Consider the following 17,519-nt stretch of genomic DNA (forward strand, 5'->3'; position numbering starts at 1 on the left):
GTCATTCTGATGAGGAGAGATTGCGGGGTCGTCCAGAGCCCAAATTAATGACTGGGACCCGGGCCGTGCGCCCTTGTTTTATAGAGATCTTAGGGATGTGGGCTTCTCCTTTAAAGATTTTGTTTATTTATTTGAGAGAGAGAGAGACAGACAGCAAGAAAGGGAACCCAAGCAGGGGAGTGGGAGAGGAAGAAGCAGGCTCCCGGTGGAGAAGCCCGATGAGGGACTCCTTTTCGGAACGTTGTGATCACACCCTAATCCGAAGACAGGTGCTTGGTGACTGCGCCACTGAGGCGCTCCGGGTTGTGGGCTTCTTGATTTTTCAGCCTGCCTTCTGGGGGAGGGGCCTGCCGCTCCGGTACTCAGGAAACCCTGTTTGGGTAGAGTCTCCGTGTCCCCTGCGACGGGGGGATGGGGATGGGCACCCTGTGAGCCAGTATTTCCAGGCTTTTGTTCTCTGGCGGCTTTCCCTGGCGGTTTGCTGTGCCTCTTCTGAGAGTCAGAGCAGCAGCGGCCGAAATTCAGCTTCTGTCACAGAACGGAGGGATCGCGGCCCGTTCTCCACTGATGTTCTGGCCACTTTAACTCTGTTTCTGTTGGTGCTGCTCAACCCTGCAGCATCCTGGGCTGTGCGCCCCACACCCGGCGTCCCAGCCCTCACATCCAGGGCCGTGCGTCTCTGTCCTTTGTGTTTCTAAACCCGCCAGCCGCCAGCCGTTCCGCGTGCGCTNCCCGCCAGCCGCCCCGCGCGCTCCTGAGCTCCCGAGCTCCCTGTTTCAGTCTGGTTCGCCTGTGCTCTGGAGCACCAGTTTTCAGTCTGGTCGCGCTTGTACTCCTGAGCTCTCGGTTTCACTCTAGTTCGAGTGTGCAGTTGGGAGCTCCTGTTTTCAGTTTGGACACGGGCGTTCCCACGCTCACTGTCTCAGTCCGCTCTCTTGCGGGTGCTGGTCTGAGAGTCCAGCCCGCTCCCCAGCACAAGGGGCTATCGCTTCCCGGCGCATGAGCGCAGAGGCTCCCTCCCCCTTCCCTTTATCTTTCTATATCTGTGCTCGGATTCACAGCTCCCCACTTCGTACCTCAGTACTCAGCACTGGAGATGTTCATTTGTAGAGATCCAGATGTATCTTCCTGCGTCTCAGGCTGATTCTGTGGGTGTTCAGAATGGTCTGGTAGATATCCAGCTTGACTCGGACCAGCTGAGAAAGTGTCACCTACTCCTCCTCCATCTTTTCTCGTCCTTGCAGAAAGTGGTTGCCTTTCTGTTCATAGAGTTTCTGCTACTCTTTTCTTCATTCTGCAGTTGCATTCATAGGTATTCGGAATGGTTTGGTAGCTCTCTCGCTGAATTCCTGGGACCAGACGAACTTTAGGTCTCCTGCTCCTCCGCCATCTTGGAACGCCGAGCTGGAGCTCAACTCCTGTTTTAAACTGGGTTCCTTGCAGAAAGTGGTGGCTATTCTGTTCTTAGAGTTGCTGCTATTCTTTTCTTCATTCTCCAGTTGAGTTTGTAGGTGTTCAGAATGGTCTGATAGCTATCTAGCTGCATTCCTGGGACCAGACGAAATTAAGCCTCCTGCTCCTCTGCCATCTTGGACTCCTCCCATCCATGTATCTTTCTGTTATTTTATTCTGAGTTTAAGTCTTCTGTGGTCAGAAAACATACTTTGTATTATTTCTCTTCTTTTGAGTTTTTTGGAATTATTTTATGGCGGTGAATGGTCCAGGTCCACTTGAAGGGAATGTGGTATCCTCGTGTTTTTGGGTAGAGTATCTTACAAATGTGAATTAGGATAAGTGGGCTGAGAATATTGTTCAGGTCTTCTGTTTCCTTACTCATTTTCTGTGTACCTGTTCTGTCAGTTACTGAGAGAGGAATATTGGAATCTGCAACTATAATTTTGGATTTTTCTGTTTTTCAGTTCTAACAGTTTATTTTGTATATTTTGAAGCTCTGATCTTGGGTGCATACATGTTTAGTATTGTCCTGTTTTCTTGAATGAGTTGATCTGTCTGTCTCCGTGTAATGTCCGTCTTTGTCCCTAGTACTGTTCCTTTCTGAATTTAATATATACGCTCAGCTTTCCTTTGATTACTGACTGTATGATATATTTCTGTCTATACTTTTATTTTTAACCTGCCCATGTCTTATATTTAAAGTGTGGTTATTACAGAAGGCATATAGTTGGGTCTTCCTTTTTTACCCAGTTTCACAATCTCTGCCTTTTCATTTTAACGTTTACATCATGTACGTTTGAAGTGACTGTTGTTGTGGTTTGGTTTACATCTACTATCTTGTTATTTGTTTTCTATTGATTCAACTCTTCTTGCTATTTTTATTTTATTGTTATTCATATTATTTGATATTTCATTATTTGAAATAAAAAAACCACTTTTTTTTGTCCTATGGACTTTATTTTTCTTTTTTAGGATTCCAGTGTATCTTCACTATGGCTTATTAGTTACGTCCCCTTTGAAAAATTGTTATTGGGTTGTTCTAGGGATTATAATATACTTCTCTAACTTATTACAACATATATTCAGATGAGACGATACCACTGTGCATGCAGTGCAAGGTACAGTGTGAGACTGGCCAGGAGTGCAGTGCATGCTTCCGTGGACTTCTGTGGCCTCTTCCCCATCTTCTGTGCTGTTGTTTTTCTACATTTTACTTCCATGCACGTTATACATCCCACAATACCTTGTTACTTTATTTCCTGAAGATATGCAACTGTCTTTTAAAGCGATTAAAATGAGAAAAATATTTTTTATATTTACCGTCATTAGTACCACTTTCGTGCCTTTTACCTCTTTTTGTAAAATGCCCGTTTTCCTCTGGCACCCTTTTGCTGCAAGGACTTCCTTTAACAATTCTCGATAGTACAAGACTGCTATCATGAATTCTCACAGCTTTTGTCTGAAACAGTCTTTATTTCATTTTCATTTTTTAAATTTAATTAATAAACTTTAATTTTGAGAGCGATTTTGGATTTCAAGAAAAATTGAGCAGAAAGTACAGAGGGTTCCTGTATTCCTTAACTGCCCAAGCATGCCCGAATCTTCCGAGAGACCTTCAGCATATTAATCACACTTATTTTAAAGCCCTTGTCTGGTCACTCCCGCATCTGGGTCCGATGTCCTCCCCCTCCTTGTCCTTCTGCCTGCCTCCTGCTCATTCTCACATTCCACTCCCCCATGTTCTTCTCTTTCTTAAGGCTTTTGTCACTGTTCATCATCTTCAATTTTCTTGCCTACATCGGGGTCTAAACTGTGCTCTTCAGGGCAGGCTCTGGAACTTGCTCATCTCTCGCCCTGAGTCTAGGGCTACTTAATTGAGCTAAACTCATGGTAATGATTGCACAAGTGGGTGAGGAAGGAAGGGACAAAGACACAAGGGGTAATTTCCGTTGTAAGATTGCCAGGGAACATTGCCACATAAAATTGAACCATCTTTATTATACTTTAAAAAATTCACAAAAATAATACATACTTGAAACATTTAGCAATTTCAGAAGTTAAAATAGTGAGAGTTTCCCTTCTCCCCCCACTATGGCTAGGGTAATATGTGGTTCCAGACTTTTTCCTACGTGAGGGTACGTATATACGACCATATGTATTGCACATATATACACACATACAATTTGTATTAAGAAATGGGCTCATATTGTATAAAATTCTTCACCATGTTTTTTCATTTACATGAATTTTTAGGAACATCTTTTAAGTCAGTGCATATCTACAGGTACCTTTAAAAGTACTTCTATATAGAATGCTATTATATAGATATAATTTATTTAAGCCTCCCTCTTGGGTAGACATTTGATTGCACCTCTTTGCTTATATTGTAGTACTGATGGCTGACACACTACGGGGCTTACTATGGGCCAGGGACCATGCTACGAGCTTCCCTTGCATTATCTCATTTAACCTAGAATTTCTAATGCTTTTCTCAATCACCCACAGTCATTCTCTCTTCTTTCTTCTCATTAGCATAGCTGACACTGAGAAGTATTGAGGCTGATGTTTCTGGGCTCTGCTTATCCACTATGACCTCTCCAGGTCATTCCATAAAGCAGCCAGGTTTTCCAGAGTGTTGGTGCCAAAGCACTGATTTGTTGAAGTCTTTGGCTCGCTCACGTTCTGTATTCACTGCAATGGATTCATCCCTCCCTGCTTCAGGGGGCCCTCTCTTACCCCTCTCCTCACTTTCCTTAAGAGGGCAGGTCCCTTGTGACCACTTGAGGCTGGATGCAGATCTGTCTATCCATTCTATGGCCCTACAAGCAGATTGGGGATCTTAGTTGTTTGATTTCCCAGGGGAGGCCGACCTGAACGTGGTCCGGTGAAATGTAATCAGGGACTTTTTAGTGTCTGTTTTCGTCTTTCCCAAACCTCCTGGCTGCCACATCTCGACCTTTCATCCCAGGGGTGGTATAAGTCTCTCCGTGGACAGGCTTGAATTGATGGATTTCTTCCTGTAGTGTGCTGAGCCAAAAGACTACTTCTTTGAATTCCACATTTCTAGTCTTTTCCTGCAAATCAAGGTGGGTTTTCGGCTTCAGCTAATTCTGATGCATAGCCAGAAATGATGCGTCTTGTCTCTGGGTTGTCAGGGGCTTGGAGGAGCAGGCAGAGGCAGGCAGGGGCTCCTTTCCATTTGTTGCAGAAAGGCTTTCAGGAGTGCCTGTCCCCTTTGTGCCCCGAGGCCTCCAGGCCACCACTTCAAGCCCTGCTGATCGCAGTGATTTTCCCCTAATTAATGTCTTTGTTTAAAACAGCTTTACTGAGGCATATTTTTCCTGCAGTGAAATTCACCCATCTGAAGCATCCGGTGAGATGAGTTTGGGTAAATATAAACAGTCATGCGGCCCTCAGCCACAGTCACATTTGAACGTTGCTGTCATTCCCTTGTTTACTTGTTCATCCCTTTGCCAGCAGTCCCTTGCTCCCTCCTCACTCCTGACCAGGGAACCATTGATTTGTTTCTGGAGGCTTAAGTTTTGCCTTTTCTAGAATTTCATATAAATGGATTCATGTGGTATGTCGTCTTTTCTCTCTGGCTTCTTTTTCTTAGTAAAATACATTTGAAATTCATCCCTGTTGTTACCCCTAGGGTTCCTTTTTAGTGCTGAGTCATATTCCATTGTATGTAGAGTTGGTGTCTTGTGTCTGTGTTCCCCGGTAGAGGTACATTGACGTGTTTTCCATTTCGTGGCTATTGTGAATCATGCTAATACGAACATTTGTGTACAAGTCTGTGTGTGGACATGTGTTTTCATTTCACTTGGATAGATACCTAAGAGGGAATTGCTGGGTTAAATGATAAACGTATATTTAGCCTTTTAAGAAACTGCCAATTGTTTTCTAAATTATGGTGCTATTTTGTATTCCTACCAACAATGTCTGTGGGTTCCTATTGTCCCAGATCTTTGCAGGCATAGGTATTATTATTATCATTTTAGTTATTTTTTTCTTTTTTAAAAAATTTTGTTTTAACTAAGCTCCACGCCCAACGTGGGACTTGAACTCATGACCCTGGGATCGAGTTGGATGCTCCACCTACTGAGCCCTCCAGGCGCCCTGTAATTGTAGTTCTTCTAGTGGGTGTAGCAGTACCTCTTCTTGACTTTTTATTTATTCTTTTTGTCTTTGGTTTTGTTTTGTCTTTAAACTTTATTTTGAAGCAGTTTTAGATTTATAGAAGAGTTTCAAAGCTAGTACAGAGGGTTCCCTTTGTACCTTTAATCTTCTGATGAGATGGTTCCCAACCGGGGCTGATTTTGCTCCCAGTGGACCTGTGGCAATATCTAGAGATGTTTTTAGTTGTCCCGTCATGGGGTGGGGGGCATCCAGGGGGATTCTACTGACAGCTAGTGGGTAGAAGCCGTTCGAGATTGAGGTGGCCATCAGGATGCCTCTTTGGACCTTCTCCTTCTGCATTTTTGGTCACTCGGTTCCCTCCCACTGTCATGGGGACAGTGTTCCGAGTCTATCTAGGCCTGAAGAATCAATCAGAAATGGAGAAAAAGGGTTTTCTCTAGTCCCAAGTGGACAGTTTCAACCTCCAGTGACCACCAGGCTGGAGGGTACCGGTCTGGTTTCTATATGATGGTGACCGACATTGTATGGACCATCTTTGGATGGTCTCTCCTCCCTCTGGACGGAGGTCGCTGACTTTCCTTTGTTCACTGGTTTTACTACCTGCTCTGAACACGATGCTTGTAATTAGTGCAGCGGCAGTCCGTGTTGCCCCTGTAACTGTGTGGATCGTTTCTTGTCTCCACAGTCAGATTATTGCCAGAGGGCTGCTCGATGTTCTCCGGGACTTCAGTAACAATGAGGAGGACTTCTTAACGGTAATGGAGATCGTGGTCAGATTGGCAGAAGATGCAGGTTTGTACAAGGATTGTATACTTTTATTTTTTACTTGTATATTTCCAAGAAATTGTGTATAACCAATGATAGTGAATTAAAAAGAAAACCTGTGTGTTAATCAATACATTTTAAGCAGTGTCTAAGCATGAATGGGTTTTGTCATGAAGAATGGGTGTCTTATTTGGCATCAAATTATCCTTAGTTTTAGAAAATTAGAATGACTAATGGCCATGAATGCTATCTGCCCTGGCAGTTAAGGCCTTTGTAGTTCATGAGTTTTGCCAGCCTGTTGGTTGCTAAGAAATACCAAATCAAAAGAAGTCTTTCGGATTAGAACAAGCCCAGTCATTAGTTTCCCTCACCTATGATCTTTGTAGGCTAATCTTGATTTTTCTTTCTCTTTCTGCCTCTCCATGATTGCTGTCCTGGGAGAGAAGCACACTGCTGTGCGGGAGACAGGAAGATGTCCCTCCCATGCTCTCCTCCCCCATACACACAGGCGAGAGGAGTGAGACGAGCGGGTGTTGGAGCTGCCAGTACTGACAGCTGCCCTGCAGCCCCCCCCCCACTTGTAATGATTGGTGAACAGCTTCAGAAATTTCGGAAATCTTACGCTTGCTTTAGATTTTGATCATTTTAACTGAAAATAGAAAAATAAGCCTTCCACGTAGCTCCCGTATTCATTTAAAATATTCATATGAATATGACACAATGCTTTTAGAAGGCCCAAGTGTATGTTTTGAGTCCTTAAATGGATTCTCTTTGTAAATGAGTCACCATTTACAGTGCTGAAGCAATTATATATTTGTGTTAAATTTAATGTGGTATATTGGAGCTAGAGCCGCTCTTTTGTTTAATGCTTTGCCTTAGAAATAATTGGGATGCGTGGATTGTGGGGGAGTGCCTTTATGAAAGAATTATTGATAATGTATACACTCTGGCTGGGATTTAAATAAGTACAACCCATAGGTCTGGCGTATACGCCACTAGTTGTAATGGCTTTTGGACGCTGGCCCAGCATGCAGACTCCTTGCTCCCTCCTCGATTTATATATGGCTTGTTATAATAGAGTTGTCATTCTCTCTTCCTTTTATGTTTTTATATTGCCAGATAGCTTATTAGCTTTTTAAGCCTGTCTGTAGCATAAATACTCTAAACGGGAAGTGATTTTTAAACTGCATTTGTCTAATTTCCTTGATGAAGTATTGTAGTAAGAAAAGCTAGAAACTATCACTATATACTCTATAAGATGCTTGGCTTATTCTTATATAATTCTTTTCTGATTTTTTCTTGCTGCAGAGCCCACAGTGCGGACTGAGCTGATGGAACAGATTCCTCCTATTGCTGTTTTTTTACAAGAAAACAGATCAAATTTTCCAGTGGTGCTCTCTGAATATCTCACACCAATTGTAGTGAGGTACCTCACGGATCCAAACAACCAGGTGTGAAAAATTGTGACCTGAAGATCTGTGCAGCAAATTCTCCTTAGTCTTATTTTAGCTGATGTTCATAATTCCGAGAACAGCTTCTCTGAGTTAAGCGATTCAAGGACAAAAGATCTGTGTGTGCCCGGTTCCTCCAGTCACACAGGCAGATAGACAGCACTCACTCTTATTATCATGAGATAGTTCCTTTATTTATTTTTTTTTAACTTCTTCTTATGGAAATGTTCAAACACACAGCAGTAGAGAGAATATTAAAATGAATGTCCATGTCCAAATGAATACACCCAGCTTCGACCGTCATTAACATTTGACCAGTCTGTTTTCATTTATCTTGAGATAATCCAACCCAGATAAAAGCATTTCCCAGATACCATGTCATTTTAACCGTAAATGCTTTAATATTACTCTCTGAGAAATATAGACACTTTTTAAAAAACATAATAGCAATCCCATTATCACACGGATAAAAATTATCATTAGATCCTTAATATCATTTAATCTCGAGTCATTGTTGAAACTTTTCCAGTTTTCTCAGAAATCTTTTTTTTTTTCGGGCAGTCTCTTTAAATCAGAATGCACAGGAGGTCCACATTGCATTTGGTTGATGTGCCTCTTAAATCTCTCTTGATTTTTAATCGTTCATCCTCCTGTTTACTCCCCTGCTTTAGGAAACCAGGTCACTAGCCTAGAGGAGCCCCACATTTGGGGTCTGGCTGATCACATCCTCATAGTATGGTTTGAAATGTTCCTCTATTCCCAGTACTTCCTCTGAACTGCTAGCTAAGTCTAGAGGCTTGGTCAGATTCAGAGTTTTGTGCAGTGTAGTGAGAATCCTTTTTAGGTGCTGCTGTGTTTCCTGCTGCATCAGATCAGGAAGCACAAAAGCCATGTGAGCATTGTATTGGGTTTGGGTTTTGTCAGCCTTATCTGTTCATTACAAAATTCTTCGCCAAGAGTTTGTATTGATATTTCCAAAATCAAATTTACGATTATAGGGCTTTTATTTGATTTTATATTCATAACTTTTTTTTTTTTTACACAGTATAAATCTCGCTTCTTAATGGCATTAATGTGTCTGTGTGTGTTCAAAATAAAAATACCAGTATGGTTGCTGGCAGTGTGGTTGCTGACAGTCTGGTAGGATAACTGAATATGGTTTGAGATTTCTTTGCCTTTCTTTTTGTTTTGGGGCTGTCTCCCACTAGAGATGCACAGTCATATTAACATTAATATTAATGAGACTCTGTTTCAGAGTCACTTGTATTAACCCTTCTCTTTGTGCCCAAGCTGCCAACTTGATCCACAGTTAGGCTCATTTATTTTTTATTTTTGGGAATTGCTTTAGCTTTTACATTTTTATTTAATTTAGACTTATAATTATTTAAAATGTTTTTACATAATTCCAAGTCAAAACTGTAAAACAAAGTACATTCAGAAAAATCTGGCTTCTGGGGTGCCTGTGTGGCTCATTTGTTTAAGTGTCTGACTCTTGGTTTCAGCTCAGGTCACAATCTCTAGATCGTGAGATCGAGCCTCACGTCAGGCTCCAGGCTCAGTGCTGAGTCTGCTCGAGATTCTCTTTCTCCCTCTGCCTCCCCCTCTACCCCTTCCTCCTCTCTAAAATAAGTAAATACAATCTTTAAAAAAGAAAAGAAAAATCTGACTTCCATCCCGACCCCCCCCATCTGTTCCCTTCCTCCCCAGTAGATAGCCATTTTTTCCAGTCGTTGGTTTCTTCTTCCTTTAAAAAAATACAGATAACTCGAAGCACGTATGTACGTGTCCTTGTGTTCTGCACCCCCTTGTCACTTTCTCAGGTACAGGTGGCGTACCGTGCATGATGCTCTGTCCCTTGCTTTCCCTGCTGTCCAGGGTATTCTGCAGATCAGTCCATAGCCAGCGAGGCAGAGCCTCCCCATCCCCTTTTCCAGCAGCGTGATACTCCACTGGGGAGACGTAGCATAGTTTATTGATAGGCATTTGGGTTATTTCTGCTCTTTTATCCTTTTAAAATTGTTGCCTTGCAGCCTTTCTATTTCTGTGAGTTATTGTGGGAATGGATGTATACAAAGGCTGAGTGTATTTATAATTTTTTTTTTTAGAGAGAGAGAGCATGAGCGTGAGAGAGCATGAGGCAGGGGGAGGGGGAGAGGGAGAGGGAGAAGCCCAAGCAGGCTCCACGCCCAGCACGGAGCGGGACGCAGGGCTCGATTTCACAACCCTGAGATCATGACCTGAGCCAAAATCAAGAGTTGGATGTTTGACTGTGAGCCACCAAGGTGCCCCTGTATTTATAATTTTTAATGATATGCCAAGTTTTCATTGTTATTGTTTTCAAGAAGTTCTATAGTTTTGGCTTGTATTTCTCCCTTAATCTAAGCATTTTTAAAGAACGAATACTTTAGCTCTTACACTGTGACATGATTAAATGTAGTATTCAAATAAGGAAGAAAGTCCTCTTATTTCCACTCTAATGTCAGTATTTTGATTATTTTTGCATTTCCTTCTTCAGGTGCTTCCATTTTTTCCCACATGGGTCTAATCATAATGCGATGCAGTTTCTCCCATTCATTCATTTATTCCGACGGCTTCTGAGTGCCCATTATGAGCCGAGCGTGGTGCTGTGTGCTGGGGATAAAGACATGAGTAGGACAGATTTCCTGCCCCCAAAAGCTCACCGCCATATAGCAGACATTGTACATCTTCATAATCTTCGTATTTTTACTTTTGTTGAATGCTTAGCTTTCTTTCAGCCTTTGGTGCAGTGGGTGCAGTGAGCATTATAAAGGATGTGGTTATAGTCTTCCATTGGCTGTTCTTTTTCCTTTGGATATATTCTTGAAGATGAGGTTGTACTGGGTCAAAAAGAACTTGACATTTCCTTGACCTTTGTCATATATCATTGCCATCTGTTTGGTTCCAGAAGGGAAAGGGGATGGAACTGTGATTTGGACCCCAGGCTCTCTCCTGTCCCTCCTCGCTCTGCCACCACCCTGAGCCTTCCGGTCCTAGAGGCCTGTTGCTTCCGCCTCCCCTGTCCTCCTGCCTTCATTTCCTGTTCCGCTTTGGCCTCCCCCTCCCTCAGCCTCCCCTGTCTGGCCTCCCCATCCGCACCCCCGATGATTTTTGTCCTTTTGACAGTGCCGCCGCCACTCTGGCTCTGCCTGCCCGCCCACCCACAACGCGCAGACTTCCCGGTCCCGGAGGCTGAGTGTGGGGCAGGGTGGGGGTGGGAGCTGCTGCTGTGCATGGATTGGTGCCATCGCAGATTTATGGATTCTGATCTCAGCTGGACTCACAGCGTTGCCTGCCTACCCTTCCGCTCGTCCCTTTTCAGCTGGTCTCACATTATCCAAGGCAGCTTTTTCAGACCTTTGTCACTGTCATCAAGCCTCTGCACCTTGGCCTGCCGTATACCAAATGGGTAACCTTGCCTTTTGCTTCAGTGAGAAAATAGAGGCCTTCCATCTTCACCCAGTCTCTGAACGAGTGGATCTGCCGCACACTTCCTTTGGTTCCCTGAGCCCCAGCCTGGGGTGATGGAAATCCTCCCTTCTCCCACCCCCCACTCCCAGCTGGGCCTTTGTTTCCATAACAAACATAACTCTTTTGGGTACACCCCCTTTTCTCCGTTCCTGTTACCTTTAAACACAGAACTATGGCAGAGTCCGATCTTCTGGAAGGTTCTTCCCTCAGACTTGAATGCCTTCAGGCATAGGTGACTGCTTCGTGGGCTGTGCGTCCCGTCCCAGTCCTGTTCCTGTCCCGCCGCGACGTCTCCACATCTGTGCGTCCTTTCCCTTCTGCCCGTGCTGGCAGCCCTGCTCCTTCCAGACGCCTCCCTGTCCACCTCTGCCTCGTTTTAAGCGAGGTCAGGCCTTTTAGACCTCCCCCTGTGGGGGTGCTGCAGGCTCCCTGAGGAGGTAGGATTCCGAATCACACCCAAGGCTCAGATTCTGTTGCCTGTGGGAGTGGGTCGGGTCGGCCGAGCATCTGTTCATCATCAGGGACTGTGCGTCATCTTCAGGGCCAGTGCGCTTCGTGGTGACTCTTGGGAGGTATGAAATCACAGAATCAGGCACGATAGTGATATTGTTACCATGGTCGCTGGTACTGCTAACGGCTACCGTTGCTCGAGCTCGCAGGGTGTGATGTACCATGCTCCAGGGTTAGCGAGGTTATCTTGTTGACTCTTCCTAAGAAGCGTGGGCATGCTTGTTCACTCCTCTTTGTTTTAGAGGTGCGGGAGCCACGGTGCAGAGAAATGAGGTGTGTGTGTTGGGGCACTGCCGAGTTGCCGAGGGAGCCCGGGATGCCAGGCCCGGTTTCCCCAGCCTCATCGGGTGTATGTGTTGGGACCTCCCAGGCTCTTCTGGTTGTTGTGACTAGTATTTTCTCTCCCATGTTAGACTCTGAGCACTGACTGTAGGAACTGTGTCCTACTTGATTATCTCTGTGACCAAGCACAGGGCCTGTTACCTGGTGGGTTTTAGTAGCGCCTTGTGGAACTGAGGCCGCTGTCCACTCTCCGATTGCTAGTATGGCCACATTTCTCCAGCTGTCCTCAGCTACTTGCCTTCTATATCCCGGGGGTCCCAGCCCCTCTTCAGTGCGATGTCTTCATTTCCCTCTTTGTTCCCATCTTCTTGTCTCAGAGCGGGCTTATTTTTCCAGTCTCACTCATTGGCTTTTCTCTTTTGATTTTCATCGTGCCTCCGTCTCCCTCAACCTTCTGTGCCCTGGCCTCTGCTCTGAGTGCACAGCCGCTCTCTGCCCCACTGCCAGGCTCCTGGAAGGAGAGAGCTCTGCAGCCTCTGCCCTGCATGGGCTCCCAGCCAGGCGGCACCTCGCTGCACTGCAGCCAATGGCCCCAGAGGCAGCACGGAGGGGTTTTGCCGTGGACTCAGCTCGCCTCACTATGAAATCTGGTGTTTTTATTTTTTCAAAAATAGTTTTGATTTTTTTAAAATGATTTTTTATTATGTTATGTTAGTCACCATACAGTACATCCCCGGCTTCAAAATTAGTTTTGATTTTTTAAAAGCTATGAAATGGTTTAATTACACGAGAGGATTGTGTAATAAATGCCCATATACTTACTACACTCACTCAACAAATGTTGAACTTTTGTAATTTTGCTTTAGAGCTGTTTAATTTTTTATGTATAGGATGCAGACACGGGTAAAACTGTGCTGTGCCCTCCCCATGCCGTTCTTCTCCCTCCCTCCCCTTTTGTAGGAAACCACTGCTGTGAGCCCCGGGGTGTCCTTCCCATCCAGAGTTTTATAGTCCCACCACTTGTGTAAGTGGCCCTGAATAAGAGAGTGTCTTGTTTTAGGTGCTTTAAAACCTTATATAAATGACATCAGACTGTGCTCTCCATTCTGCCGCTTGCTTTTATCCCTCTGTTGTTAAGATCTATCCACATCGATACCGAGAGCTCGTGGTCATTCATTTTAACCGGGTGATGGTATTGCATTTATATTCTTCCCACAATTTATCTATCCAGTGACTTCTTTTTTGCCTTTACTTGATTTTTTTTTTTTTTTGCACCATTTGTCACCATTAACGACTTTTGGGTCTTTGAAGAAACCTTTCTTGGCTGCCTCCTAGACATTTAGCGTTGGTCTCCCCTGCCAATGGGATGCACTGGTGATGGGGACATGTTCCCTGTTCCTCCTGGAGCTCAGCATTAGGTCCCTATGGGCTGGGATCGTCTTACCTCTTACATCCCTTTTTTGGCAACTAGTCATATGATTGTAGTCACAGTAAAGCAGGATTCATTTAGGGAAGACTGGACCCCACACACTGTTCTTTTTTTTTTTTTTTAAGATTTTATTTATTTATTTGAGAGGGGGAGAGAGGGAAAGAGAGCATGCATGCACAAGAGCATAAAGACGGGGAGGGAGGAGCAGACTCCCTGCTGAGCAGAGAACCCCAGTCATGGGCTCAATCCTAGGACGCTGGGATCATGATCTGAGCTGAAGGATAGACGCTTAACCTACTGAGCCACCCAGGTGCCCCACCCCACACACAGTTCTGAGCCCTTCGTGTCTGTAGGTCGTGTCACCCCACAGCTGCCCTGGGAGGCAGGTACTGTCACTGTGCACTTCTACAGACATGGAGCCGAGGCTCAGAGAGTGCTCAGTCCCTGGCCCCAGCGGGCCCAGCCAGTGACTGCAGAGGGCAGATGGGGTGCACCTGGAAACCACTGCAGGATCTCCTGTGGGTGACCGAGGTGTCCCCCCACCCCTTCCCTTCCTGCTGCTCTGCTCTTCCCGAGGCTCCGGCACTGGCCCTGGCCCTTATCCGCACTCCAGTGTGGTCTGGTCTTTTTCTTACTGTGCCAGGATTCCCTTGGTGCTCTCATGTGCTTCGGGGGGCTGGGGCAGAGCCACATGCATGTGGCTCTCTCTCCCCCAGGCCTCTGGAGTTCACGAGTCTGCACCGACCACCGGTGGTTTTCCTGAGGCCTCCATTGCATCACATTGGGCCCCCAAGCTCAGACACCCACCCCAGTTCTCTTTACCTTCAGTCTTGCTCCTTTCCATTTTTTCCATTTGGTGATTGGTGGCCTGAGGCAAAGACCCCAGGGTCATAGTTGGTCTTCCAGAATCCTCTCTAGTGACGAGCTCAGCTCTCTTTGGCAGCATCTCTCAAACCTCCCCTCTCCTTTCTGGGCCCCAGCCCCCGAATCCATGCCTCGGCCGAGCATCTCTGCCTGGGAGTCCCTCACCCGCTCCTGCAGTTTGAGGCCTCTAGCTGTCACCCTCACTGAAGCTGTGTCTGCTCTTGTCACTCCGCTACCTCCCAACCTTTGGGGCTCTCCAGTGCGGTGGCGTGATTCCCAGAGGCCCTGGCCCTGCCCCACCCCAGCTGGCCCTTCAGCCTTGAGGTGCTTGAGGTGTTGTCACCTGACTTGCCCCGTGTCCCCAGGGCTCATCTCCTATCTTTGAGCCCAGTGTCCTCTCCCCTTTCCTTGCTTGCCGTAACAGTACCCAGGGGCGGCCATAACCAAGCACCACAAAATTGGGGTCCCTCTGCGTTGTTTATTCTCTCAAGTTATGGAGGCTGGAAATCCAAGATGAAGGTATCATCTGGGTCACGCTCACTCTGGAGGCTCCAGGGAAGACTCTGTTCCTTGCCTCTCCAGTTTCCGGAGGTGTGGGCCCCCTAGGCTTCCAGCTGCGTTGCCCCAGCCTCTGCCTCTGTTTTCCTGTGTTTACTCCTCTTCTGTCTGTCCTCTCTCCTTGCCTTTCTCTTATAAGGACACTTGTGATTGCCCTTAGGGTCACCCTGGTAATCCCAGATGACCTCCAGGTCCTTAACGTGACCCCCAGTCACATCTGCAGAGACCCCTTTTCCACAGAAGGTCACATGCAAAGATTCCAAAGATTGGAGGTACACATAACGTTTGGGGTCCACCCTTCACCCCACTGCCCTCAGAAAGCTTCTGACTGCCTCTGACATTGTGCTCCATGTCCTCAGCTGAGGCCCTGCTCCCTTGCTGCCCCTGCCTGCCGCGTCCTCCCCATGCTGCCACCTGGGACAGCGTCACGTGGCGAGGCGGCCCATGGGTCTGGCCTCCTGGGCTCTGCTCCTTGCATGTCCTCTGCTCCTGGCATGTGCCAGGGGCTCAGTAAGTATCTGATGCCCCCGAGTTCCTGAGGACTTCCCCTGCCTCTGGTCGGACACGGCGTCCTCTCACCCCAGCCTGCTAACACCGCCGGGGCATCACCTTTCCTCAGTGTCCCTCCCGTCCCTCCCACCAGGGCCGGTGCAGTGGCTACTTGGCTGCCCTCTCCCCTCAGCCTTCACCGCCTCCAGTTGACTTGGAACACCACTGCCGGATTGATCTTATTAAAAGACTGTTTTCGTCGTGTCACTGGCTTGGAAGCTTCCACGTCAGCATGCCTCGGTGGCTGCTTCTGTGACTGCTGTCTGTGTGCACGCTCTTCCCTGCTTTAGTGTCACTGCGATGCTGGCACCTTCCGTTCCTTGCTCTGTAAATTGGACTTTTTGTGCTCTCATCTCCCCACGTATGGTCTCTATCCAGCTTCTTGCGGTCCCTCTGCGTTGTAGTGCTCACTCGCCCCTCTTCTCTGGACCGAGGACGCTTCCGAGTCCTGCCTCGTCAGGGCTCATCTCTGGGCCCCTGCCCCGCGGCCTTCTGTGGATGTGTGTGCGTGTGCCTTTGCAGAAATCTGGGGTCCCAGCCAGGGGGGCCCCGGGGAGGCACCGTTGGAGGACAGATGGGGGACATGACCTGAATTGGGGTTCCAGGGAACGGGATGCTTGGCCCGAGAGGAGAGGAATGGTGGGCACCGGCCCGGTAGAGGGAGCGGTGTATTCTGAGGCCTCGGGAAGGAAGTACACATGGGGGGCCAGACGCCCTGTGTGGTTCACGCGTGTCAGGAGACAGGGCCAGCTTGGTGCTCGGCTCAGGGAGTTTGGTCTGGATCCTGAGAGCATTTCAGCTCATTCAGTGTTTTACCTTTTGCCTTTTTTTCCTCTTCTAGGTTAGAAAATCAAGTCAGGAAGTGCTCTTGATTCTTCTGGAACAAGATCTAATTTCCCAGCATGATATTGAAAACAAAGTGTGTCCAGTCCTGCTGGCGCTCTCTGCCCCGGACAGTGATGATGAATACAAAGCAGAAGCTGTGAACGTGAGTCTGTCTAGGGAGCGACAGCCCCACACTTTGATGGGCTGTCCCATAACTTGGGATGTGCATGACTTGGGATATTACATGTGTTCAGTGTTGGCCAGCACTTCCCCCTAAACCAGGCGGCTGGTGATGTGGCCTTGGTCAGAGAGAGTTCACATTTCAGATCTGAGCATGTTTTGGAAGTGATTATCCTTAGATCACCAGTTGTTTTAAGATGGCAAAGCTGTTGAAATCAAAGTGGTTTAGGCCGAGGTGAGGCAAGATGCAGAGTTTTATAGATAAATTAATCTCTGGACCCACTGGGATCCTGGGCCTTGTTTCCCAGAGTACAGAACCCAGTCTAGTATGGGCGATGATTTTAGGTTGTGGTTGAGCAGTTCAAGAAAACCCAGTGGGCATGGGTATCTGTGTATAGATTAGGACAAGACGGCGCTGGGTAGGTCTGGAGCAGATATGAGAGTCCACTCTCAAGAGTGCAGGTGTGGCCAGAATGTCCACAGCTGTTTGGGATGTGCCCTATCGAAGCGTCTGCTCATACCAGTTAAAGGTGTGCAGTTAAAGGACTAGTACAAACACTAAATTTCTTATTCGTTTAATAGTTAATTTTGTGCTGCCTTAGGTTTGTAAGATTCTGTACCCGTCGTCAAGTGACTGTAGAGTCAAGAACTTCCTACTTGCTCCTGGAACCCTCGCTCACAAAGTAGCTGCTGATGGGCCAGTGGGAGCTTTCATGTCTCGCTCCAGACACAGACCCCCCGGCTTGTCCTCATGCCTTCTCCTTTGGGGCCCAAGGGAAGGTCATCCGTGGACATCTTGTCTTCTGTGGCTGCTCCCCTCCACTGACCCATGCAGACGGTGCTGCTCAGAACAGCCCCCTCTGTTTCTCTTACAGAAGTAAAGACTCAGGATTATTTCAGCATTTTAGGAAAATCATGCATAAAGATTAAAAAAAAAATCATGAGCCTTCATTATGATGAGTACAATAAGATCTAGGAGAGAATTGTTTTCTTGGTTGGAAAAGAATGACGTCGGAGAA

General features: G+C 46.6%; 1 protein-coding gene across 3 annotated transcripts in view; it reads left to right on the forward strand.

Moving 5' to 3' along the window:
* The window catches only part of LOC100474691 (serine/threonine-protein phosphatase 4 regulatory subunit 1), an 82,419-nt gene that overhangs the window by 35,624 nt on the left and 29,276 nt on the right, over nt 1–17,519 (forward strand). For 2 of the 3 annotated variants that reach the window (XM_034639998.1, XM_034640000.1), the window contains exons 4-7: nt 6,284–6,390; nt 6,810–6,953; nt 7,672–7,814; nt 16,337–16,483. In XM_034639998.1, coding sequence (XP_034495889.1) covers nt 6,284–6,390; nt 6,810–6,953; nt 7,672–7,814; nt 16,337–16,483 — 541 coding nt within the window. The remainder of the gene's footprint in view (nt 1–6,283; nt 6,391–6,809; nt 6,954–7,671; nt 7,815–16,336; nt 16,484–17,519) is intronic. The other variant, XM_011220128.3, reaches the window with a different exon arrangement.

This window comes from Ailuropoda melanoleuca, chromosome 13 (genome assembly GCF_002007445.2).
Source record: "Ailuropoda melanoleuca isolate Jingjing chromosome 13, ASM200744v2, whole genome shotgun sequence".
NCBI classification, from domain to species: Eukaryota; Metazoa; Chordata; class Mammalia; order Carnivora; family Ursidae; genus Ailuropoda; species Ailuropoda melanoleuca.